This window comes from Primulina tabacum, chromosome 4, assembly GCF_025594145.1.
Source record: "Primulina tabacum isolate GXHZ01 chromosome 4, ASM2559414v2, whole genome shotgun sequence".
In the NCBI taxonomy this organism is placed as follows: Eukaryota; Viridiplantae; Streptophyta; class Magnoliopsida; order Lamiales; family Gesneriaceae; genus Primulina; species Primulina tabacum.
Genome location: NC_134553.1, coordinates 5,080,742 through 5,101,729, shown reverse-complemented (window position 1 = coordinate 5,101,729; position 20,988 = coordinate 5,080,742). Strand labels below are relative to the sequence as shown.

Genomic DNA, 20,988 nt, shown 5'->3' with positions numbered 1-20,988 from the left:
AAAAACCGTCGCTAAGCATAATTTTTTGTTTTTTTGTAGTGTATGAAAATTCTTTTTTTTTTTTTGGAGAATTTTTATGGATGTGATAAATATGACGAAATTTACATCAATTAGCCGTTGACGTACCTTTCTATTACGCGTTTGTATCACATTAATTTTAATTATTTGAAGGTACATCATATATTTATTTCTACTAGGTAGGTGCACGTGCGATGCACGTGGAGATATATGTTTCAATAATTGTGCAATAAATATTATAGAGTAAACAATTCATTGACAAAAGTTTTCAAACTAAGCAATAGAGAGATAAATCTATATAATAATAAGACTTCGTGTCTATATAAGATATAGTACGATAATAATTTTCAATCAAGGTTGCAAACAACAAAACAAAGGATTACACAATGTACTAAGATCGTAGCAAACAACCTACGCAAAGCAATAGGCATGTGAAAACTTGCTGCCTCATTTAAACACTCAAAATTACTCTTATCACTTTCTAATAACCCCCTACGTTGTGCTGCTTCCTTGAAAGTGAAACAAAATACTCCACGAACAGTGAGCAAATCAGAGTAGGACTTAGGGCCTCGAACATGAAGAAGTAATAAACGATGATAATACCTCTCACCTTCTACCGGATTTGCCGAGTTAACACGTCCGATAACTTGTCTTTGTTTCCTTGGTTTCCAAGTTCTAGTTGGTCGATCCCAAACAAAATGCTCTGGGAATTCAGAATATAAGAACTTTGTTGCTTCCACAATGTGCGAACAAGTCTTAAAAAATTCAGTCAACATAGTTTTGGAGACACATTCGGATGCCAACACATTGCCCAAGTTCTGGTAATTTGAGAAGGTGATCATGTGCTTGTCCAGTAAATGTAGAGGCAAATTGATAAATGCATGAGAGATTTCATTCAGATCAAATTCAAAAATGCGCCACACTATTTCTGGAGCAAACACCCAGCGAGCATCCTGAAATGCTTGTATTTCATCTACAAATAAGTTAGAACTATGAGGTGATAAATGAACACTTATTTTGTCATGGCCCTTGTAACTATATTTGTTAAATATTTTACAGCCGTTAGCCCAGAACAAATTTCAACATTGATATGACAATCATAGTGATACAGTAGACAAGGATTATAAGAACAACCCATTGAGAATTCAATGTACAATTCCGAACCTCAACAGAGCGACCATCGTTTCTCCTCCTGTACATATATAGGGTAACCATCAGATCGTGAACAGAATGTTCTAAAAAAGGGCGAGGATAATGGTTTTTGCATTTTTCATTAACCATACATGGGCATTATAAATTTAACGTGCCACAAGGTCCATGCATCATATGTCGTGAGACCAAACCAAACAATCGAGGAAAAACATCTTTATCTGGAAGCTCAGCAACAACGTAAGAGTCGAACCTTTCAGGCGAGTTAATCTTATAATTAGATTGCAGGATAATAATCATATGACAATAAGGTAGACCTCGTTTCTAGAACTCGATAACATAAACATAAGCAAAAACAGGGCCAAATATAGACTTTTTAAGAATCTGGTCCTTAAGATCAAGTAATTTTGCACGAAACACTCGAGAGACCAAATCTGGACGATCATGAGCAAGCTGACCTTCAAATAAATTTTCTCGAATCTCTTTCCAATCCGGATTGCAAGTCATCATAATAAACAAGTCATGTTTTCCAAATTTCTGAACCAATGCAATTGCATCAAGATATCGATGTCGCATATCTCTTGGACCTCCTATGAAAGATGCTGGTAAAACAACATGTTGTGCCCGACCTCACTCCCACGTGATTCACCATTGGCTACACTGTCAACCACACCCTAGTACAATTCCGACATTCTCTCACTTTGGTGCTTTCTGTAATAATCTAATCTCGTTGTTTCTAGTTTAATGGACATATCGACAACAAATTGCTGCAATAATAGACCACCATACAATATTAACGAAGTGTTGCTGCCATGAATTTGCAACATGTAACAATAGTACTCCCTACAAGAAACCATCCTATCATTTTGTCCACGAACAACTGCATGAAACAAATAAAATACGCACAAATTAGTTGCAAGACAAATATATAAATATATGCAGCTGACCAGTATCTTGTTTGTTTGGGGGAAAATGCAAGAAATAATTACTAAAATTGAGTATGGGGTAAAAGATTAAAAACGCACCACGACTTTCACCAGCAATAATACGATCGAAGGAATTAACATCTACAAGTGGTAGCACACTCTCATGCACGTCAACATGGGCATACCCATTTTTTACCTTCAGAATATTCTGCTGCCACCCATTGTCCCCATATGGGAAAAAAACGGATATTGCAAGGAATCATAATAACCATAATAATGTTGTATTTGATGGGTTTGACCATCACAACCACAAGCAACTATGCCCCTGTTATGTGGAATGTTAGCATCATCATTGCCTTCGACCCAAATAGCCGCAACTTGATTAGCGGATGGGCTGTTATAACATTTCTGGTCAACAGGAACATTTTTGGAAATATGCAATCTTAAGTTTCTGATTGAAGAATACTGATTTATCCTCTTTAGAAGTTGTGCATAAGGGTTTACTTTCATTATATCCATCAGCAAAACCATGAGTTCTCTGTCAACATAAGCGTCCGGGAAAACGGACATCTTATTTTCCAACTCATTATCGTTGTCCCAAAAATAAAGTTGGAAATACCTTGGACCATCCGAATTAGGTATAAGTGGTGGCAATGAATGGAAAATCTGGCCAGGCGCACGAAATGTGTATACTCCATGTTGAAGATAAGCCAATTTCTTGTCAAGCCTAACCCCAAATGAAGTGAAAGAGAAAACATTGTTGTACAATCGTACTTGACGGCGGAATAAAATAGCTAAGGGAGATGATGGGTCCTTGAATAATTCCAGCAAGGCAATCTGAGTAATAGGAGATGTCAATCTAATCTTACCACAGGCGCAACAAAAAGATGGAGCTTCACAAGGGAATCTATGTGCGCCACAAAATTGACATGAAGGAACCATTGGCAAGACACTGATACCAGCAATATCTCCTTCATTGTCTGAATTTTAAAAAGAAATACAATTGAGGAAAAAACCCACGTATTTCAAGTGCGAAAAAATGAACATAGGAAAACCGAGCAAAAAAATCCAAGTAAAATAAAGGCACGATGAAACCAACAACAAATTACTTACAAATAGGAGAACACGCCAGAGGAACGGACACAATATGTGTTGTATGATGAAATTATATCATTGAACGACAACAGCACATGCGATAAAAAAATATAAACAGATAAAAGGGGGGGGGAAAATAATCCAATAAATGCAAATAAACATGGTGAAAATAACAGAGCAGCTAACGTTGGAAGTAGATAAACCGGCGCCACCAACACGCAGAGATTGAGCAGCGCCACTGCCAAATTAAAATGATTACATGAAACTCTTTAAGATAACACACATAGCTAAGAGGGAAAATAACGTTAGGAGAACACATAGAAAATACAGGAACTCAGAAGACGCAAAGGGGCCGCAACAAAGTAAGTAGAAGAGAAATGAAGAGAGCGAAACACATACCCTGAGACAAATCCCGAGATGGCAGCCGGTCGTCTACCCTGCGCCATGAAAAGTAGAAGAAGTAAAACCAAAATAACAGAGAGAAATTGAGGATCACAGCGACATAAACAAATTGCAGGCGATAGAAATCGGTGAGTTCACTGGAAGGTGGATGAAATAACCCATCAACAGTAATGACCATGGTGAAGTAGTAATAGGAAAGAAAGAAACGTAGGAAGAAAATAAATGAGAAGGAAATAAATGGGCCCATATATCTATCAAATGGTAGTAAGCAGCGAAAAAATTAATCCTCCATGAAGCCAAATTGCAAAATCTAGAAATATAAGAATACATAGGGGAAAACACAATTGAAAGTGACATATATGTATGTTAGATGTTAGACTAAAAATTTCTAATCTTTGTCATATTTCAATATCTATATAATATATGATTTTATTAGTTCATATTTAAAAATAAACTTGTTAAAAAATTTACTAAAAAATGTAAATAAATAATTTTTCTGACATAAAATTTAAAAAAGAAATAGAAATGTATATTAATGTCCAAATCAATTTAAGATGGACAATGAATTACAAAAAACTCTTAAAAAACCTATTAATTTAATTTGCTAACTTAAATTAACAAGAAAATTTAGATAAATAATTTTTTGGCATAAAAGTTAGGAAAGAAAGAGGAATGTGTTAATGTCCAAGTTTATTTAAGATGGACAATGAATTAAAAAAAACCTTTAAGATAACCTATTAATTTATTTGCTAACTTAAATTAAATAAATAAACAAGGACATATAAGGAAATTCACAAATGAAAGTGGTATATTTATATGTATGTTAGATTTATATAAAATGAAACATAATGAGAAATACAGATTGAATGCAAAGTGTTAATAACAAACACATGTTTCATGTATCTTTTATGATCACCAATTCACGTGTTAATTTTCATTATTACTCCATTATTTCATATCATATAAATAAATTATGTCAACGTGCACACGAACATCCTTGGAATAGTTATTACATATATATCGAGAAATAAAGCAAAGTAACGATTTAATTTTTTGAAAATTGGAAAACGTACATTAGCACCACCCAGTCCAGGAACCAAGGAGATTCGAAATAATCTAACATAATCAAGCCACTCACGAGATACTCGACTCAGCTTAATGCAGGAAAGAAGAATGATCACTAGGCACCATTGAATGTCAAGGAATGATCAAGCCATCATGTTCGCTACGTAAGAAAAGAGTCGAACGGCGCGAAGAATTTAAGTTCAGTTGTTGTAAGTTTCCATAAACAACACTCACTGCTTAGGATTTCTCGTTTTACAAGGTTTTCAAATCGAGTACAACCTAATTCATTCATAAAACTACTCCACTTCCTGCAAATAATCCTCGATCTCGGATGGGGTCAGAATCCTGCAAAGAGACGCAGACTCCATTGTCAACAAGATACAATCGTACAATAGAGGCATCTAGTGTGCTTGAAAGAGGGAGAAAAATAATTCATACTTGAAGATTTGGTCGTTGCCAATCACACCAATCTCAATGTTTTTGCCAGATATCTGTCCTTCGAATCTGGAAAGCGCATGCAGATAAAATATTGACTAATGTTTTCTCCAACTCGGGCACAACTTATTAAAGTAATCCATTGGTGGTGGTGCTTTAAGTGAACAAGAAAATATGAAATCTAAGAAAAGTGCACCCTGGGAAAGACACCAACTCTTCCTTTCCCAATAAAAATTGGAGAAAAGAATGACATATATCCAATATTCACTTCCCCCATTACTAACAAAAATTCACTGGCTACGCAATTATTTTTATAACAAATACTAGAATATGTAGATGCCTTACCCCTCTTTCAGTGTCAAGATTGCAGTGTGCACAGCATCATCAAGCTCCATACCATCAGTATACCTGAAAGAAGTATTTCGATGAGTCGCATATCATTGAAACAGTATCGTCAAAATAACTCAAGTTCAACAAATCATTAGTGTACTACACATGGCCAACCAGCGGATTGATTAAGTATGAACTCAGACTCGAAGAGGACAGAGATTTCTTTATGCCTTAATTATCATCACAGCGCAACTAAAAGCCACGCAAATTTTGATGGAGCAGCGGCGTTTTTTTGGTAGTGTGAAAAAATAATAATAACCAACCTCTTTTCCAGAAATGTCTTTGCATTTGATACATTCTTTCCCATAGCCGAAGCCTTCCAGGAAAAGTAAGAACCTGATGGATCCACCTATGTGACCAAAAAAGATGTTCGTCAACGGTTATTTCCAAGACATGCAACGAATTCCAAGGTAGGTCTTCCGAGCTATAAATTGATGTCAATGTAACGTGCAACAATTATATCCACTGGTGGAACGCTCGCAACAGAGGGTTTGGGCTGTTGTGTGGCTTTAAAGCAAGGTTCTAAAAAGCGTGAAGCCCCCGAAGCGCGGATGTCGAGCTCCAAGCTTTTCAAGCTTAAGCGAGATTAGCACAGGCTTAAGCGTGAAAAAACTGTTTTTTATTTTTAATGTAATTGTAATTATCTCAAACCAATAAATAGATAAAATAATACATAAATATGATAACTTTAAGTCTGATGTATTAATTCTCATATTTATAAAAGCATAAAATCTCAAAATTGCAATCTTTATTTGTTTTTGCAACTAGACCACATTAAAAAATGCTAAATATTTGTCAAATTATTATAAGACATATTTAATCATAATTAAAATTAAAAAATAAACATCGAAATTATAAACCTAATTTATTATTTTAAAATAAAACAGACATATCTTCAAAATAAAAAAACTAAAAAACAAATAGATGCGATTAATTGGGTTTAAGCACACTTAATTAAATACCTTAATTACTTTTAATTCGGTCAAACTACAGTTTAACCGTTTTTTTCCGCTTTCTCCGAAGCAGGGCATTTTTGCCAAACTTTTTAGAACATTGCTTTAAAGTACCACTAACTATGATAATGCAGCAATTGTTCAATCCTATAATCGATGTCAGAGCCACGTTAATGAATTCAATTCTAATAAAATGCAAATTGAAGCAATTTAGGATAGGCTTATTGTGGGTCAACAATTAACCCTATTGTCAGAACGACCTTGACTGTGGTGCAACTTTAAAAATTTTGATTCATATTTTACTACTAGCTATAGAGCTCTTAATAAAAGGTCAAGTGTTAAATCCTACACAGTATTATACGAAATGCAACTGAAAAAACCAAGGTTATTGCCGCCTTAGCTGACAGTCCGACACACAATTATCCCCGCACCTCAAAAAAGCTAGAAATTGAAGATGGAGAAGAGGAAGACGACTAAAAACATCACCAACTAATTAAATGTAACTTTATATTTTATAAAATCAATAAAAAAAATGTGAGACAAAAACAATGAGATGCCAAAGAAGACAAAAAAAGTCACCTACTAATTATGTAACTTTATATTTTATAAAATCAATAAAATATGTGGTACAAACAATGAGATGCAGATCCACCGTATACACATTACTATCTGTAATGAAAGGATCGGCTCTTATCATGAAATAGACACTGAAAATGCAAAAAACAATTCCAATACTTAGGCATAGTTTGGTACATGGGATAAGGGAGGGATTGATAAATAATCCTTCTTATCTCATGTTTGATACCTTTTTAAAAAACCCATTATATTTACCTTTTTAAAAAGCCCATGATTCATAAATAATTTTTTAGAAGGATAAAATGTCCCTTCTATTAGGTGTGATAATTTTAATTAATGATAAAATACACTATAAATGACTTAATTGTCCTCAATTTATAAATGATTTTTATAAATCTATGCTAGTATATAGGTAGAAATTAAAATCAAATAAATATTTTTATTTATTTTTATATATTATATAATATGATAATTATATAAATGAATTCGAGATAATTATATAAATAATTTTATAAATATCAATAAAATTATTAGTATCACTCGATTAACCTTAAAAATTAATATTTGACTTGACTAACAAAATCAAGGGCTCAATTATCATATTATATAATATATAAAATTAGATAAAAATAAATAAATCATGCAAGCAAAAAATATGAACTCAAGCAACAACTTTGAAATTATAAAATTTATTATAATAAGGTTAATTTTGTCATTACAATCTAATATATAAATTTAATCACTTTTATTAAAATCATACCAAACATTAAATATAATATCCTACATCTTATTTATCCTTAACTTATCCTTATGTTATATATCACATGTTTATCCTATCATGTGTACCAAACTATGCCTTAATGTCGTCAATATACCTGATAAAGCTGTGGACCTTTGTCATCATATCCAGCAACCAAGAGAGAAACACCAAATGGCCTCACACCACTGCGCCATAAAATCCAGAAAACTAAGAAAATATGGTACAAGCACACTGATGCTTTAAGAGACATAACAAACCAGCTTATCCTACAGTCCATAAGACAGTACAGAATTATTCTGATAAGGATATGAGGCACACCTATTTAGCGAACATGGATAATGATTTAACAGAAATGAAACTGTATCCAAAATAAGTTCCCTCAAGTTCTTTCTCGTGGTCAACAAGAGAAAGTTTCAAGGAAGATTCAGCTGAAAAGCAGGTGGTTTTTCTTTTGGGGGAGTTTTTTTTGTACCAACTACCAAAAATGGCTCTCTGAAAATTTTGCTGCATTATTGATCATTTGGAAACCTATAAAGAAATCTCTCAGAGAAAATTTGGACAGGAGTCCTCATTGATGGTTCTAACATGGTGGAGAGGGTGGCAAGACTCTACGGATAGATGACCAGACAACCAGAGGAAAACGATGAACCTGTTAGTACAGTGTTGAAAAGCCGCTGTATTAAAAATCTCAGCCACAACAAAAATGAAAAAACAGTCGTAGCTCATTTCTTTACTGGTTTTGGCCGGTCAATCTCAAGAAGCTGGTTAAAATTTCTATTCTCCGAATCGATTAGAAACAAACCAGTTCACCATGTATAGATATGCTTACATTAGAGAAGAAAACATATAATAATATTACCAAATGGAATGAGAGGTTAAAAAGTTAATGGGACCACAATAAATTCATATACTGTTACTATACACTCCAACCCATCACTACGTAGCTTAGTGCATGTTCCCAAGTCCCACCAGAGGTGGCAACTAGCTAAGTAGTGAAACATTTCATCTTCAAATCATAAAATAATTTTAAAGTCATGAATTGTAGACTGGCCATTCATGAAAGGACTCAAAATAAATAAAATAATCTTGCCTCACTAGCGCCCGACAAATCACATAAGAGCGTGTAACACTTACCCCGATTGTGTGAATTCTTGCATAACAGTGGCAGTTTCCCTCACTAGTTGAGTCACTGGGATTTGTTCCTGTATTTAATGGTAGAAAAAATGAACGTGTAAGCAGAAGATATTAGTGTCATGTTACCCACAACTGACTTCCAAAAAAATTTAAAATAATGAAAAAAGACATGGTTGGTATGGAGAAGGCATAAATGATGTAACTGATTCATGTATTTTTTAGCAGTTCAAAGCCTTCCCAGTAGCTCCAAAGATGGTTTCCTTTTATTCATCACACAAATACACCACAGAACGTCCACATAGAACTCCACAAATAAGGTAAAAGGGGAAATAAACTCTTTTTCATTTTATTTGGAATATAACAAAGCTACAACCAGTCTATAAGTGAAGTGGTGAGTTCGAAGGAAAGTCTTAGACCACCCAGTTAAACACAACCAAAACAGAAGAGCCAAATGTGATGTAAAACCAGCTGTTGCTAAGTAATGAAAATAAAGATCAGCCCCAACTTACATTAAAATAAAACCCTAATGAACAGTAATGAAAAAAATGAAACAGATAGATCATATCCATCCCCCATAAATATTTAATTCATTTCACATATATTAATTGGATTACTAGCAATTAAAAACAAGAATTTTGAAGACAGTTAATGTCAAGTATGACTTTCAAATTCATTTAAAAATAATAAAATTTTGGCTCCCTTCAAGCTTCAAAGATATACTGATACACATATACAAAGACAAATGAACCTCGGCTCACTAAATTTGTATAGAAGCAAAGAAGCATCAAGCAAGTGATTGTAGCAGTAGCAAAGAAAGAAAAGAAAAGTAGATATATGGAGCAGATAAGTACTTTGTAAAGGCGATAATATTGCTCTGCCTGTTTCCTACTTTTTCTAACCAAAACTCGAGAATCAGGGCCCATTCCACTGCAAGATGAGAAAATAATTAGTCAACCCATCTGAGAACTCCTACAAATCTACAAAACATTCAGAAAGAAAATAAACACAAGTGAAGAAATTTGATATTCAAACATTTACAGGTAGTGGAGGCTCGTATACTAAAAAATGACAAGCTCCAAGCTTATTTGAACAAAGGAGATTCTAACTCCGTGAATCAAAAACTGAAAAGTATTTGGACTTTATTAATACTTTTTGGCAAAACCCCACCATGAAAACCAGAGTCCCGTGCACATCCACATTAGCCTATCAGAAGTAAAACATATGACCAGAAAATCACCTCTAGTCCTTGATTTAAAAATCAAAGGCCTCGACGCAAATATCATTATCATTGCAAGAAATGCTTATTACACATAAACATTTCATAAAGATACATTTTGGGAAAAAAGGCAAGGTGATAAACATATTTAGGATCAATGCATAGGAGTCAGATGATGAAAGTCAACCTGTATACAACTCCAATGTTTGGAGTCAAAATCTGAATCTTCTGCACCTACAAAAGTAAATAAACTCTCAGAAACCAAGGACATCACATCAAACATAACTAACTTCAAATAAAAAACAAGGAAAAATGTGAGACAATGAAAACAAATTGTGCCAGAAGCACTGCAAATAATAACAGTAGAAACACATAGGAGGATGGGATCGATTCGTTAGGTTCAAGAGAGAGTAAACTAATTAAAACAGATAGTCCATCTGAACTCTTCCGTAATACAATTGAAAAAGTTCTCAAAGTTCCGAGAATTAAAACTTGAATCCTGTGATAGTCCATCTACACTCTTCCAGAATACAACTGAAACAGATCTCAAAGTTCCAAGTATTAAAACTTGAATCCCATTATTATCACTAAGATACTTACAGATGTCTCATCAACCAAAATTGAAGGTAATTTCTTCTCTGTTGCAATAACAACACCATTAGCAGCTGCAACCACCGAAACACAAGAATAATTAGACTTTGTAGCAAATGTTCTCCTCTCTATTGTGAAGGTCACAGGTTACTTAAAGAATGGTGGAAATAGGACAAAATACTCCCCACAAGCACCATAATAACGCCTTTTCTGTTGAATTCAGGATAGAGATCCTGATAAGTTTCCTCATCAAAATTTAATTTTAATCCATAAAGCAACCCTTTAAATAATAAACTTGCAGTTTTGAGCGAATTTAGCCTATTAAAATGCAAAATCTTAAAGCTTAAACTTAAGAAACCCAAACCCCTTAAATAATAAACTTGCGGTTTTTAGCTGAATTTAGCCTATTAAAATGCAAAATCTTAAAGCTTAAACTTAAGACACCCAAACTCATGTCTTTAGCATTTTCTCATGTTCGTAATAACATATATTGCTTTCTCAACTTATGAATGCCATACCCATCCAACATTTCACTTCACCCTCTTAAACTAACGAGGATCCTAATTTGTTGCACTTAATTATATAAATACTGTGCAATTACATCAATAACGTGCAGGTATAAACTTCAAATTTACCTTTAATCCCTAAAGATGTTTGACCAGATCCGACAGCAGTCAATGCATGTTCAATCTGAACGAGTTTTCCTGAGGGGCTGCACAACGATTGGGAAATAACAACACCTAAGCTATACACATTAACTTAAAACAAACATCCATCAAGCCATTAGTGCATACCTGAAAGTAGTGAGAGAAAAGGAATACTGGCTATCGCCCATGATTTCTTGATTTAAACTTTAATATTCGAATAAATAGCTGCAGCATAAACAAAACCAACATAAATTCATACTGACCATTCCAACAGACTTTTTTCACATAAATAAAAAAAATTGAACTTTCGAAGGCTGACTTAAAGATTTATCGAGACTCTCTAGGTCCTAAGACTCAAAATCGATAATTAGCCTCTGAAATGGATACAGAAATAAGTCGAATGGTTTACTTTTCATCCAAAAATTATGTCTGAATACCCTCTAAGGATCTAACCAAATGGAAATCTGGTAAATGACCGACGAGGATTAAAACCCAAACTTAATTATATTTTTTTTCTTGATATTCACTAGACCTAAAAACACTGAAAGATCAGTGCTAAAGTTCTTAGAATCAACGCAAAATACTGAAGATCAAGGGGACAAGATCATACGAAAGATTGAAATGCTGCTGCCAAAATGGCTTACAATTTTGCAGTGTAGAACACAGAGGATGAGTTTTTGAGACAGTTTTCTTGGGCGAGAAGAACAAACAAATGCTTGATCTTAAGCCCATGATGTCGGCCACAAACAATAATGGGCCTATTCTATTGAGTACAATTTGTTATTCTTTTGGGCCTGATTTATTCAACCAGTTATTCTGCATTATATAATTTAAAATTTATATTTTTAATATTAAATAATAATACTTAATAACTATTTATAGAAAATATAAATTTTATTTAATTGCATTGGCGTGAAGTTTTTCTAGATAAATAAGATTATACAATTTTGTATGTGGAGTATTTTTTTTTCTTTTTTTCCTTTAATGACGACTCTTTAGGAAATTATTGTTAACGAACTAGTGAGAGATTAAATATCACCGTCAATGTTTTTCCTTAAAATGAGGAATAAATTATATTTTTGAAATCATCAGCATCGATTCACAAAACCTTCATGCTCGGTTTGGTACGTGTGATGAGATAAGTAAATGATTAGTAATTAGAGTGATTAAAAAATGAGATGTATGGATTAATAGTGTGGTGGGATAAACAACATAGTGTTTAGTATGATTTTAAAATGATGGATTAATTTTGTAAATTTTATTGCAATGACCAAAATGCCCCAAGTATTAATTAAATATATATTTTTAAAATAATTGGATAGATAATTAAATATTTAAAATTATAATTTACATTTATTAAAATTAATTTAAATAAATTTATTAGAAATATATTTGAAAATATTACGGTAATCATTAAACAAAATAAATTAGAATTTAATAAATATTTATTTTCATAAAAGAATTAATTAACAACATTAGAAATTTATAAAAATTTAATTTAAGATAGATTTGCATTACAATTTATTTTCTTTAAAATGATTGAAAATAATAAAAATATATGAAATTAATTTATAAAAAAAATATAATAAAAATTTAAATATTATATTAATTTATCATTATCACTATTCAAGAATTATAAATTATCACACCTTTGAGGAGGGATATTTAATAACACAAATAACATAAATAGTGAGGGCTTTCAATCATAATCAAGGACCTCCATGCTAAATTAAAAATGAACCAAACATGGATGATTATTCAGCTTGTGATTCGCGATCGCGTGGCCTAATGGATAAGGCGCTAGCCTCCGGAGCAGGAGATTAGAGGTTTCGAGTCCCACCGCGATCGTTCACTGGTCAAAAAAATTTTCTGCTTCTTCAACTCCAAATTTATTTTTGAAATATCCAACGGCCAGAATTAAGGGTGACGGACCTCTGTAAAATTTTAACCAATACTAGCAAAATTTTAACTCAGCTATCTACAAAATATGAACATATTAGAACAGACCCAGATCGAAAAAGGTACAGACTTTTGGCATCGCGTTAGCAGGTTTCATCAACAAATAAATCTTCCACAAGGGAATCATCTAATTTCCAGTCATTACTCATTAATGGCTTAAATTTCATGTTTTGTATATATGATCATCAACTCTCAAATAGACAAGGTAAGTGTCGATACTAGTATCCCATTTACGTACTACTATTGCACAGGGCACATGAGAACTAGTTCATAAATATGAATAAATGAAATGTCCATAAATCAATAAGGCAAGGGTAATTTCAAACCCAAAATCCTGAACTTCCACATACTGTGGAAGATATAGTCTAGCAGATGATGCTCAGCCACGAACATGACAAGGAACAACAAGAAGCGCTGAATGTTTAGTCAACCTCCAAGGTAAACGAATGCCTAGAGGTGATAAAGTATATTTGGATTTACAGATATAATGCATAATTCAAGATACAAACTAACAGTGTATAAATGATACATCCACTCTCATCTTTTTGACAACAAAACGAGTACCGGAGCTGAGGGTCGGTTTAACATTTGGAGATTGCAGCATGTCCAATTGTTTGCAGGCAATCTAGAAGCAAAAGACTGGACAGCGTCCAACTCCTCCCTACAAAATAATGGAATCATATTTTAGAAGACGAATGATCATTATAACAAAATCCAAGAAGTGAACATATTGTTACCTTCCACCAGAATGTCCCACATAGATCACTAAACTAATGAGGCCTCCAGGTGCAAGTATTTTTTCTGCGGCTTCTAATGCAAGGAGCGTCGTTTCTGACTGGGTTTTAATCCTTTTGTCTCCTCCTGGAAGGTAACCCAAGTTGAATGCAACTAACCTAAAGAGCAACGTAAAATCACAGTCAAATTGATGTCCACATCAATCAAATTTTTTCATCACAAAGTTGTAAAAATACCTCACTGAGACACCCTGGGGAACAATTTCTTCCATTTTGGTATGGCAAAGGGCATACAGTTCTACAAGGTCTCTCTGCATTGCCACAAAAAAATCTCAATATGGGTTTCTTAAGAGAGACCAAAGAGTAAAGATAAAACCAAACATCAACTAAATACCAAAACAGATTGTCAGAGCTAACTCACACATAGCATCGATTTTTTAACAAACGTGAAAAGAAAATAAATGAGTTTGGACTTCTTTGCACAACAAATTCGAGGCACGAAACATGGCAGAGGGCTAACAATGGTTTTTGTTCTGTCTCTGCCAAAATTTCTGAGCAATGTACACAAGAAACCACTCCAAATTACCAGCTGACAATATCCCTATTTTGTTCCATAAGATAAACGACCACCCAAGACAAACTAATTTGCCCAGTCGTTCACACAAAAATTTTTCCTGACTCATGGAATGGATTGGGCACTTACTTCCAAGTTGTTGACAGCAGGATCATCTGCTAACAAAGTGGATATGCACAAAACAGACCATAGTGTGACATTGTCACATGCATAGCAAAGTTTAGCATTAATACACATAAAACACATGATATAACATATCACAACCATAGAACACCGGCAAAAATCACATGTTCCCACACAATAACATTGCATATAGTTCAACTATAACCACACCAGTTCTAAGCTGCATTTCCTAAGTCGAGCCAAACCATTGTTCATTATCAACAACTATTGACTTGGACCAGAATGCCATAAAAAGATTAATAGATACAAACTGGCAGTCATCATGTACCAATCGTTTAGGGATCAATAGTGGGCATATCATCAAACACACAAACACAAAATAACCTCATCAGGGCTGACGGACTGATCCAACAAAGAAGAAGTGTTTTCCAAAGCGTTTTTTTGAAGGTCCATTGCATAAACACGACCTCTGTGCGTTCTATCACCAATCAATTTTAGCAAAGCTAAAGTATCAAATCCATTGCCACAGGTGGCATCTACAACCACATCTCCTTTTCGAACTACATTCTTCCATATCCTAATATAAGAAAAACCATCAAATTCATTATCAGATAATAAGAAAGAGAGTATAATTAGCAAAAAAAATCCTAGCTCCAATGCTTCCCAGATTATTTTTAGCCAAATTCAAGTAAACAAATTATTCTGTTCTAACTAAGATTGTGATTTGGCTAGTATATATGCGCCCCTAGCTCTTCTTATTCAACCGGAGAATCAATAAATGCCTACAAGTGAGCAACTTCAGTGGCCTTCTTCTTGCCGAATATGTATCCAGTCACAACATCTTCTAATCCTGAATTATGACCGAAAAACTGCCAAAAATTAGAACAAGAAACCTAGAAATTAAGCAAAAAACCTTCAATGCCAACAAAGAGAACCTGAATGGAAGGAATCACGGGGTTGGGGAATTGAAGCATGAAAGTTATCCTTGGATGTGGCAACGTACTCTTCTTGTGCAATGGAATTCGTAAACATGGAAACTTTCCTAGGTTTTTGCTGTAATTTGGAAGAAAAATTCGGTGAAGGGGTGGAGAAGAAGAATCTGAGGCAGTTCTGTAATTTAAGGAATCTTTCAGGCAGTAATGAAACAATGGAATTTGGGAACGCTCCAATGAAAACCATACTTCCGTCTTCAAAATGAGTATTATTGTAATGAAAACCGTGATGAATATGCGAACCTGAGAAATTAGATTAATATGTATGATTAGACAAACACTTGCAAGAGACTGTCTCACGGGTCGTATTTTGTGAGACGGATCTCTTATTTAGGTAATCCATAAAAAAAATATTACTTTTTATGCTAAGAGTAGGTAGAGTTGACCGACCGCCTCACAAGAGACATACTCGTATGATTAAATATACTGTGAGTTTATTCAAGGTTATATTTATATTTAAAAAATATTTGTTAATAAATTGAGATGCATAGTTCGTGAAAATATTATTTTTTAATGAATCAAGATGAAGACGTGTTTTGTGAATATAAATTTTTGTGACATCGAGAAATTGATCCCCACCTAACCTAATACGAATTTTCTAGCCTGTATTAATGTATTTTATTATAATTAATTTGATTTATAGTCAAATATAAATAATATTATAATGATAGGAATTAATAAAAAAACAATTAAAACTGTTAATTTTTAAATAAGTCAGTAAGATATATATAATTTTTAGTTATCTGACGCATTATCAAGGGATAAATGAGAAAACATCGATCAGGTTAAATGGTACAGCTTAACAAAACATTGAATTACCCTTCACCAATAAAAATCGAAGTTTCGTATATTTTTTTATTAATACGTAATAAAAAATACACTGATTTTAAATAATTAAAATGGAGGTCATAGAATCTCCTTAAATTTTGCTCACATGAAGCATAATTTGCTATAAATATGGTGCGCCATTTGAAGCAACGATAACTATGCAAATAGAGATTTTCTTATTCATCTCGAGTCATGGTAGTAGCGATGATTATTAAAATTGTAACCACCATTTCCACAAAACTAGCTCTTACAACATTAATCTCCACACGACCTGGTGAAAAAGGGGGATGACTACAACGAAAGACATGACAAAAAAAACCAACACAGCAACTAGCCACTTAAGCTTCATTGAGGGCGAGAACTCCCGGAAGCATTTTCCCCTCGAGAAGTTCCAAGCTGGCACCTCCTCCAGTTGAAATATGGCTCATCTTGTCTGCAAGACCAACCTTCTCGACTGCAGCAACAGAGTCGCCTCCTCCGATGATCGTGGTCACTCCCTTTCCACTGAGTTCTGCTAGTTTCTTGGCAATAGCCTGGAAAAGAAAATCAGGAGCACCAGATAGATACCAAAAGCAGTGATTTTGTAGCCGGACGATAGACCACGACAAGGTCATCAAATAAAAATAGGGTGTTGACTCAGAAACAGATAAAGTACAACTCGATTTAAACCTGTATGTTAACATCGCAGGTTATTTTGGTCAATTAACAGACCCAGCTTATTAGGAAAGGTTCTAATATTTTTCAGGCAATCCTATCAGGCCCAAAACAATTTTTTTATATTCTCTCAATAGATTTTTATGGTTCAGTATGACTGAAAAAAATACCAAGCCTATATTTCTCCATTTCTTTTTCAATTTCAAAATAAAATGTAAAAAAATAAACCCGACAGTCTGAAGCCGGACAGATTTATAACATGATGGGCTAATTTGAAACCAACGCAATAGAGAATCCGGCTACAACCTGATTTATCAGGGGGACACCCTGGAACAAAATCCACTATGTAGTGTTGTTTATCACTCAAATAGAAATTTCAAGTCATACCTCTGTTCCAGCAGCAAATTTGTCAAACTCAAACACACCCATAGGTCCATTCCAGATTATTGTCTTGGTGGTATCTAGAGCTTCACCAAACGATTTGATACTATCAGGTCCGATATCCAAGCCCATCCAACCGTCAGGGATTCCAGATGCCGGAACAACCTTAAAAGAAACAAAAAAGTACAATTTTATTCCTCGAGGATATTGGTACAAATGCTCTTCAACTGCAACCATTTTCAATTTTAACCACCAGAGCATGGTAAACAGTCGAAATGTAAGATAATGCAATGACCGCTTTGATGGTAATTTGTGTCAGTGAAATACAGAACTATATAAAATTAAATTCACCTGCTACACAAAAACTGCCTACCTTGCAGTTAGCATCAGCAGCGAACTTGTCAGCAACAACCACATCAGAAGGTAGCAGGATAGAAACCCCCTTTGCCTTAGCCTTCTCCAAAAGTGAAGTAGCCAGATCAAGCTTGTCTTCCTCTACAAGTGAGGATCCCACAGCATATCCTTGAGCTTTGTAGAAGGTAAAGATCATTCCTCCACCCAGTAAAAGAATGTCCACCTTTTGTAACAGTGACTCTATAACACTGATTTTGGTGGATACCTTTGAGCCGCCAACAATTGCAGCAAAAGGCTTCTTGGGGTTGGTCACAGCCCCAACTAGATAGTCAAGCTCCTGAAAACAAAATCAAGAATATAATGGCTAATGCTCGTACCATTTTAAATAAGAATCACCAACAATTATGAGAAGGAAATGTTGCTTCTTAACCTGAATAGAAGTCAAAGCATAAAATTACTAAACAAGTTTTTATTCGACAGTAGACAACACCACACTGTTTAAAGAGACTATATTGACAAATAAACATTGAAATCAATGGCTCTACCAAAATATGACGACAGATTTAATACATCTAAACAGAAAGTTCAAATGACACAAACCTTCTGCATCAGGAATCCGGCAACAGAAGGTTCCAAATACTTGGCCACTCCCTCTGTTGAAGCGTGGGCTCTATGAGCAGTTCCAAATGCATCATTAACATACAAATCTGCTAGTGACGCAAGCTTCTTTGCAAACTCGGGATCATTCTTTTCTTCTTCTTTGTGAAACCTGACATTCTCCAGAAGAAGTACACCTCCCTCAGGCAACCCCGCTACCAACTTCTGAACTTCTTCACCAACACAGTCATTAGCCATCTTGACCTATAAATATTTAAAAAAAATCAGATAAGATAATCAAAAAACAACTTTGCACAAGAGATAGACAGCCTTTTAAAACTTAAGGACCAACATACCTCGACTCCAAGAAGTTCAGAGAGTCTAGGAACAAGAGGCTTCAAACTGTACTTTGGAGTCACGCCTTTCGGGCGCCCCTGAAACCCATGGTAATGTTATTAATCACTTCTTATCATAAAAGCATCTCTATACAATAGTTTCTAACATCACCACATTACACATTTTAGCATCAGGAGAACCTTCAACTTTCCTTCCATCTATCAATCTCCACAAGATATTCACATTGCAAAGTTAACAGGAAAAGAATGGGACAGCACACGGATAAGAATCTATGAATCGTCGATAAACTACTAGCAGAAACTCGAACGACAAACTCAATCACAACATTACAATCCTTACACCATGTATTGCCCGCACGGTGAAACCTATTAAACAATCCTAAAGACCCAAACTCTCTCTCTCTCTCTCTCTCTCTCACACACACACACATATAAAGATCTAAACTTCAAGCCCATTAAATGAAACATCTGAGAAAAAATCATAACATCAAATAAAAAAGGAAAGGTAAAAATATTGGCATTGGACAGATAAAACTGCTTAATCGGGTGACAAAGAGTCATAGAAACTTCTAATAAATCATCCACTATTGATCTAATTATCAAAAAAATGGTAAATCTATCCAGGAGAGAAATAAACTCGAATAACACGTACGAGGTGTGAGGAGAGGATGACTTTGGCACCATGTTCAATCAAGTACTTGATTGTGGGAAGGGCAGCTCTAATTCTGTTATCATCGGTAATATTGAAGTTATCATCCAAAGGCACGTTCAGATCCACTCTGACAAAAACTCTTTTTCCCTTCAGATCGGCTTCTTTCAACGATCCCACGCTCTTCTTCGTCGCCATTTCTTCAATTCACACAACAAATCATTAAAAAAACACAAAATCAACAGCTAAAATTATAAAACCAACAAATTATACCTGAAAATATGAGTATAAATCATAAGATGATCGGATAACGGAGCTTACGCTGATAGTGTCAACTGTAGAGATCGATTCCTTAGCAGTGTTTATGATTGTAAACAGATAACAAGAATGCAGAGTGAAAGATCGAGAACGCTTTGTCGCTTTTTATATATCTGAGAACCGGGCTTAGGTTGAGCTGGCGGCCCGTAATGCGCACGCTCTTCCCGTTTTGTAAATTGACATTATCGCCCCTGGAGTTTGTTTCAGCATCAAACTAGTATATTCGTTTATTCCACCCCTGCGTACTTTGTGTTTAGACCTTTTGTTTAATATTTTTAGACATGGTTTGATACATATGATATGATAAACATGTAATATATAATATAAAGATAAGTTAAGATAAACAAGATGTATGATATTATATTTAATGTTTGGCATGATTTTAATTAGAGTGATTAAATTTATATATTAGATTGTAATGACAAAATCAACTTTATCATAATAAAATTTATAATTTCAAAGTTGTTGCTTGAGTTCATATTTCTTATGCGTCGACTATTGTTTGTATGATTTATTTATTTTCAGCGTAATTTTATATATTATATAATATGATAACCGAGCCCTTGATTTTGTGAATCACTTGATTTTGTGAATCAAGTAAAATATCAATTTTTAAGGTTAATCGAGTGATACTAATAATTTTATTGAGATTTATAAAAATCATTTATATAATTATCTCGAGTTCATTTATATAATTATCATATTATATAATATATAAAATTAAATAAAAATATTTATTTGATTTTAATTTCTACCTACTAGCAGATATTTATAAAAATTATTTATATAATTATCATCTAGTGATGCTAATTTAGAAATTGATCATATATTGAGTTAATATGTCACTATTAAAAGTATAAACGAACCGAATCGAGCCGAATATTATTAAAAATTTAATGTTTGAATATGGCTCGAATTAAGTATATTTGAACTCAATTCAAAGCTTGAAAATTTTAATTTTTTGGCTCGAGTTCAACTCGAAATAAAGTTTGAGTTCGCGTCCTGCTCGAAATGTTCGAATTTATTTGAATTATTACTCAAATATTAAAATTCGAGGATGAAAATTCGAAAGCTCGAAACGTCCGAGAGGCTCGAAATGTGTATATAGTTAA

At 33.9% G+C, this 20,988-nt stretch overlaps 3 protein-coding genes and 1 long non-coding RNA gene across 6 annotated transcripts; all 4 read right to left on the bottom strand.

Annotated features, from left to right (window-relative positions):
* Nucleotides 1-2,000: 2,000 nt before the first annotated feature.
* LOC142541475 (uncharacterized) lies at nucleotides 2,001-3,298 on the bottom strand. The gene is made up of 3 exons (XR_012819344.1): nucleotides 3,207-3,298; nucleotides 2,193-3,073; nucleotides 2,001-2,047 (listed from the first exon to the last, which is right to left on the bottom strand). It is a non-coding gene; the product is annotated as an uncharacterized LOC142541475 (long non-coding RNA).
* A 1,447-nt stretch (nucleotides 3,299-4,745) lies between these two features.
* Nucleotides 4,746-12,100, bottom strand: LOC142542708 (proteasome subunit alpha type-2-A-like). 3 transcript variants are annotated; one of them, XM_075649487.1, is made up of 12 exons: nucleotides 11,968-12,100; nucleotides 11,505-11,582; nucleotides 11,346-11,422; nucleotides 10,720-10,784; nucleotides 10,307-10,353; nucleotides 9,755-9,830; nucleotides 8,904-8,971; nucleotides 7,885-7,954; nucleotides 5,744-5,829; nucleotides 5,436-5,498; nucleotides 5,094-5,159; nucleotides 4,746-5,000 (listed from the first exon to the last, which is right to left on the bottom strand). In XM_075649487.1, exons 2-12 carry the CDS (start codon nucleotides 11,543-11,545, stop codon nucleotides 4,952-4,954), a joined length of 708 nt encoding a protein of 235 aa, XP_075505602.1. In that variant the 5' UTR covers nucleotides 11,546-11,582; nucleotides 11,968-12,100; the 3' UTR covers nucleotides 4,746-4,951. The 3 variants fall into 3 exon arrangements, with proteins under 3 accessions (XP_075505602.1, XP_075505604.1, XP_075505603.1); XM_075649489.1 differs by having other exon boundaries at nucleotides 12,002-12,065; XM_075649488.1 differs by having other exon boundaries at nucleotides 11,505-11,585; nucleotides 11,968-12,026.
* A 1,619-nt stretch (nucleotides 12,101-13,719) lies between these two features.
* On the bottom strand, nucleotides 13,720-15,969 carry LOC142542706 (tRNA (mnm(5)s(2)U34)-methyltransferase, chloroplastic). The gene is made up of 6 exons (XM_075649486.1): nucleotides 15,683-15,969; nucleotides 15,534-15,597; nucleotides 15,132-15,324; nucleotides 14,288-14,361; nucleotides 14,054-14,209; nucleotides 13,720-13,977 (listed from the first exon to the last, which is right to left on the bottom strand). The coding sequence occupies exons 1-6, from the start codon at nucleotides 15,924-15,926 to the stop codon at nucleotides 13,854-13,856; spliced, it is 855 nt and encodes a 284-aa protein (XP_075505601.1). The 5' UTR covers nucleotides 15,927-15,969; the 3' UTR covers nucleotides 13,720-13,853.
* Nucleotides 15,970-16,720: 751 nt separating this feature from the next.
* LOC142542705 (phosphoglycerate kinase, cytosolic) lies at nucleotides 16,721-20,036 on the bottom strand. Its single transcript, XM_075649485.1, has 7 exons — nucleotides 19,880-20,036; nucleotides 19,562-19,758; nucleotides 18,910-18,987; nucleotides 18,557-18,817; nucleotides 17,976-18,293; nucleotides 17,609-17,767; nucleotides 16,721-17,100 (listed from the first exon to the last, which is right to left on the bottom strand). Exons 2-7 carry the CDS (start codon nucleotides 19,754-19,756, stop codon nucleotides 16,906-16,908), a joined length of 1,206 nt encoding a protein of 401 aa, XP_075505600.1. The 5' UTR covers nucleotides 19,757-19,758; nucleotides 19,880-20,036; the 3' UTR covers nucleotides 16,721-16,905.
* Between the last annotated feature and the right edge of the window lie 952 nt (nucleotides 20,037-20,988).

Bases quoted from the DNA above. Each gene is read 5' to 3' on its own strand.
- LOC142542705 (XM_075649485.1), bottom strand. From the start codon at position 19,756: ATGGCGACGAAGAAGAGCGTGGGATCGTTGAAAGAAGCCGATCTGAAG. The intron at 18,818-18,909 runs GTATGTTGGTCC...AAATATTTATAG, and splicing joins CTGAACTTCTTGGAGTCGAG to GTCAAGATGGCTAATGACTG. The intron at 18,294-18,556 runs GTTTGTGTCATT...TTTTGTTTTCAG, and splicing joins CCGGATTCCTGATGCAGAAG to GAGCTTGACTATCTAGTTGG.
- LOC142542708 (XM_075649487.1), bottom strand. From the start codon at position 11,545: ATGGGCGATAGCCAGTATTCCTTTTCTCTCACTACTTTCAG. The intron at 5,830-7,884 runs GTATATTGACGA...TTGGTCACATAG, and splicing joins AAGGTCCACAGCTTTATCAG to GTGGATCCATCAGGTTCTTA. The intron at 5,160-5,435 runs GTAAGGCATCTA...TGCGCTTTCCAG, and splicing joins ATCTTGACACTGAAAGAGGG to ATTCGAAGGACAGATATCTG.
- LOC142542706 (XM_075649486.1), bottom strand. From the start codon at position 15,926: ATGGTTTTCATTGGAGCGTTCCCAAATTCCATTGTTTCATTACTGCCT. The intron at 14,210-14,287 runs GTATTTTTACAA...GTTGCTCTTTAG, and splicing joins CCCCAGGGTGTCTCAGTGAG to GTTAGTTGCATTCAACTTGG. The intron at 13,978-14,053 runs GTAACAATATGT...ATTATTTTGTAG, and splicing joins GTGGGACATTCTGGTGGAAG to GGAGGAGTTGGACGCTGTCC.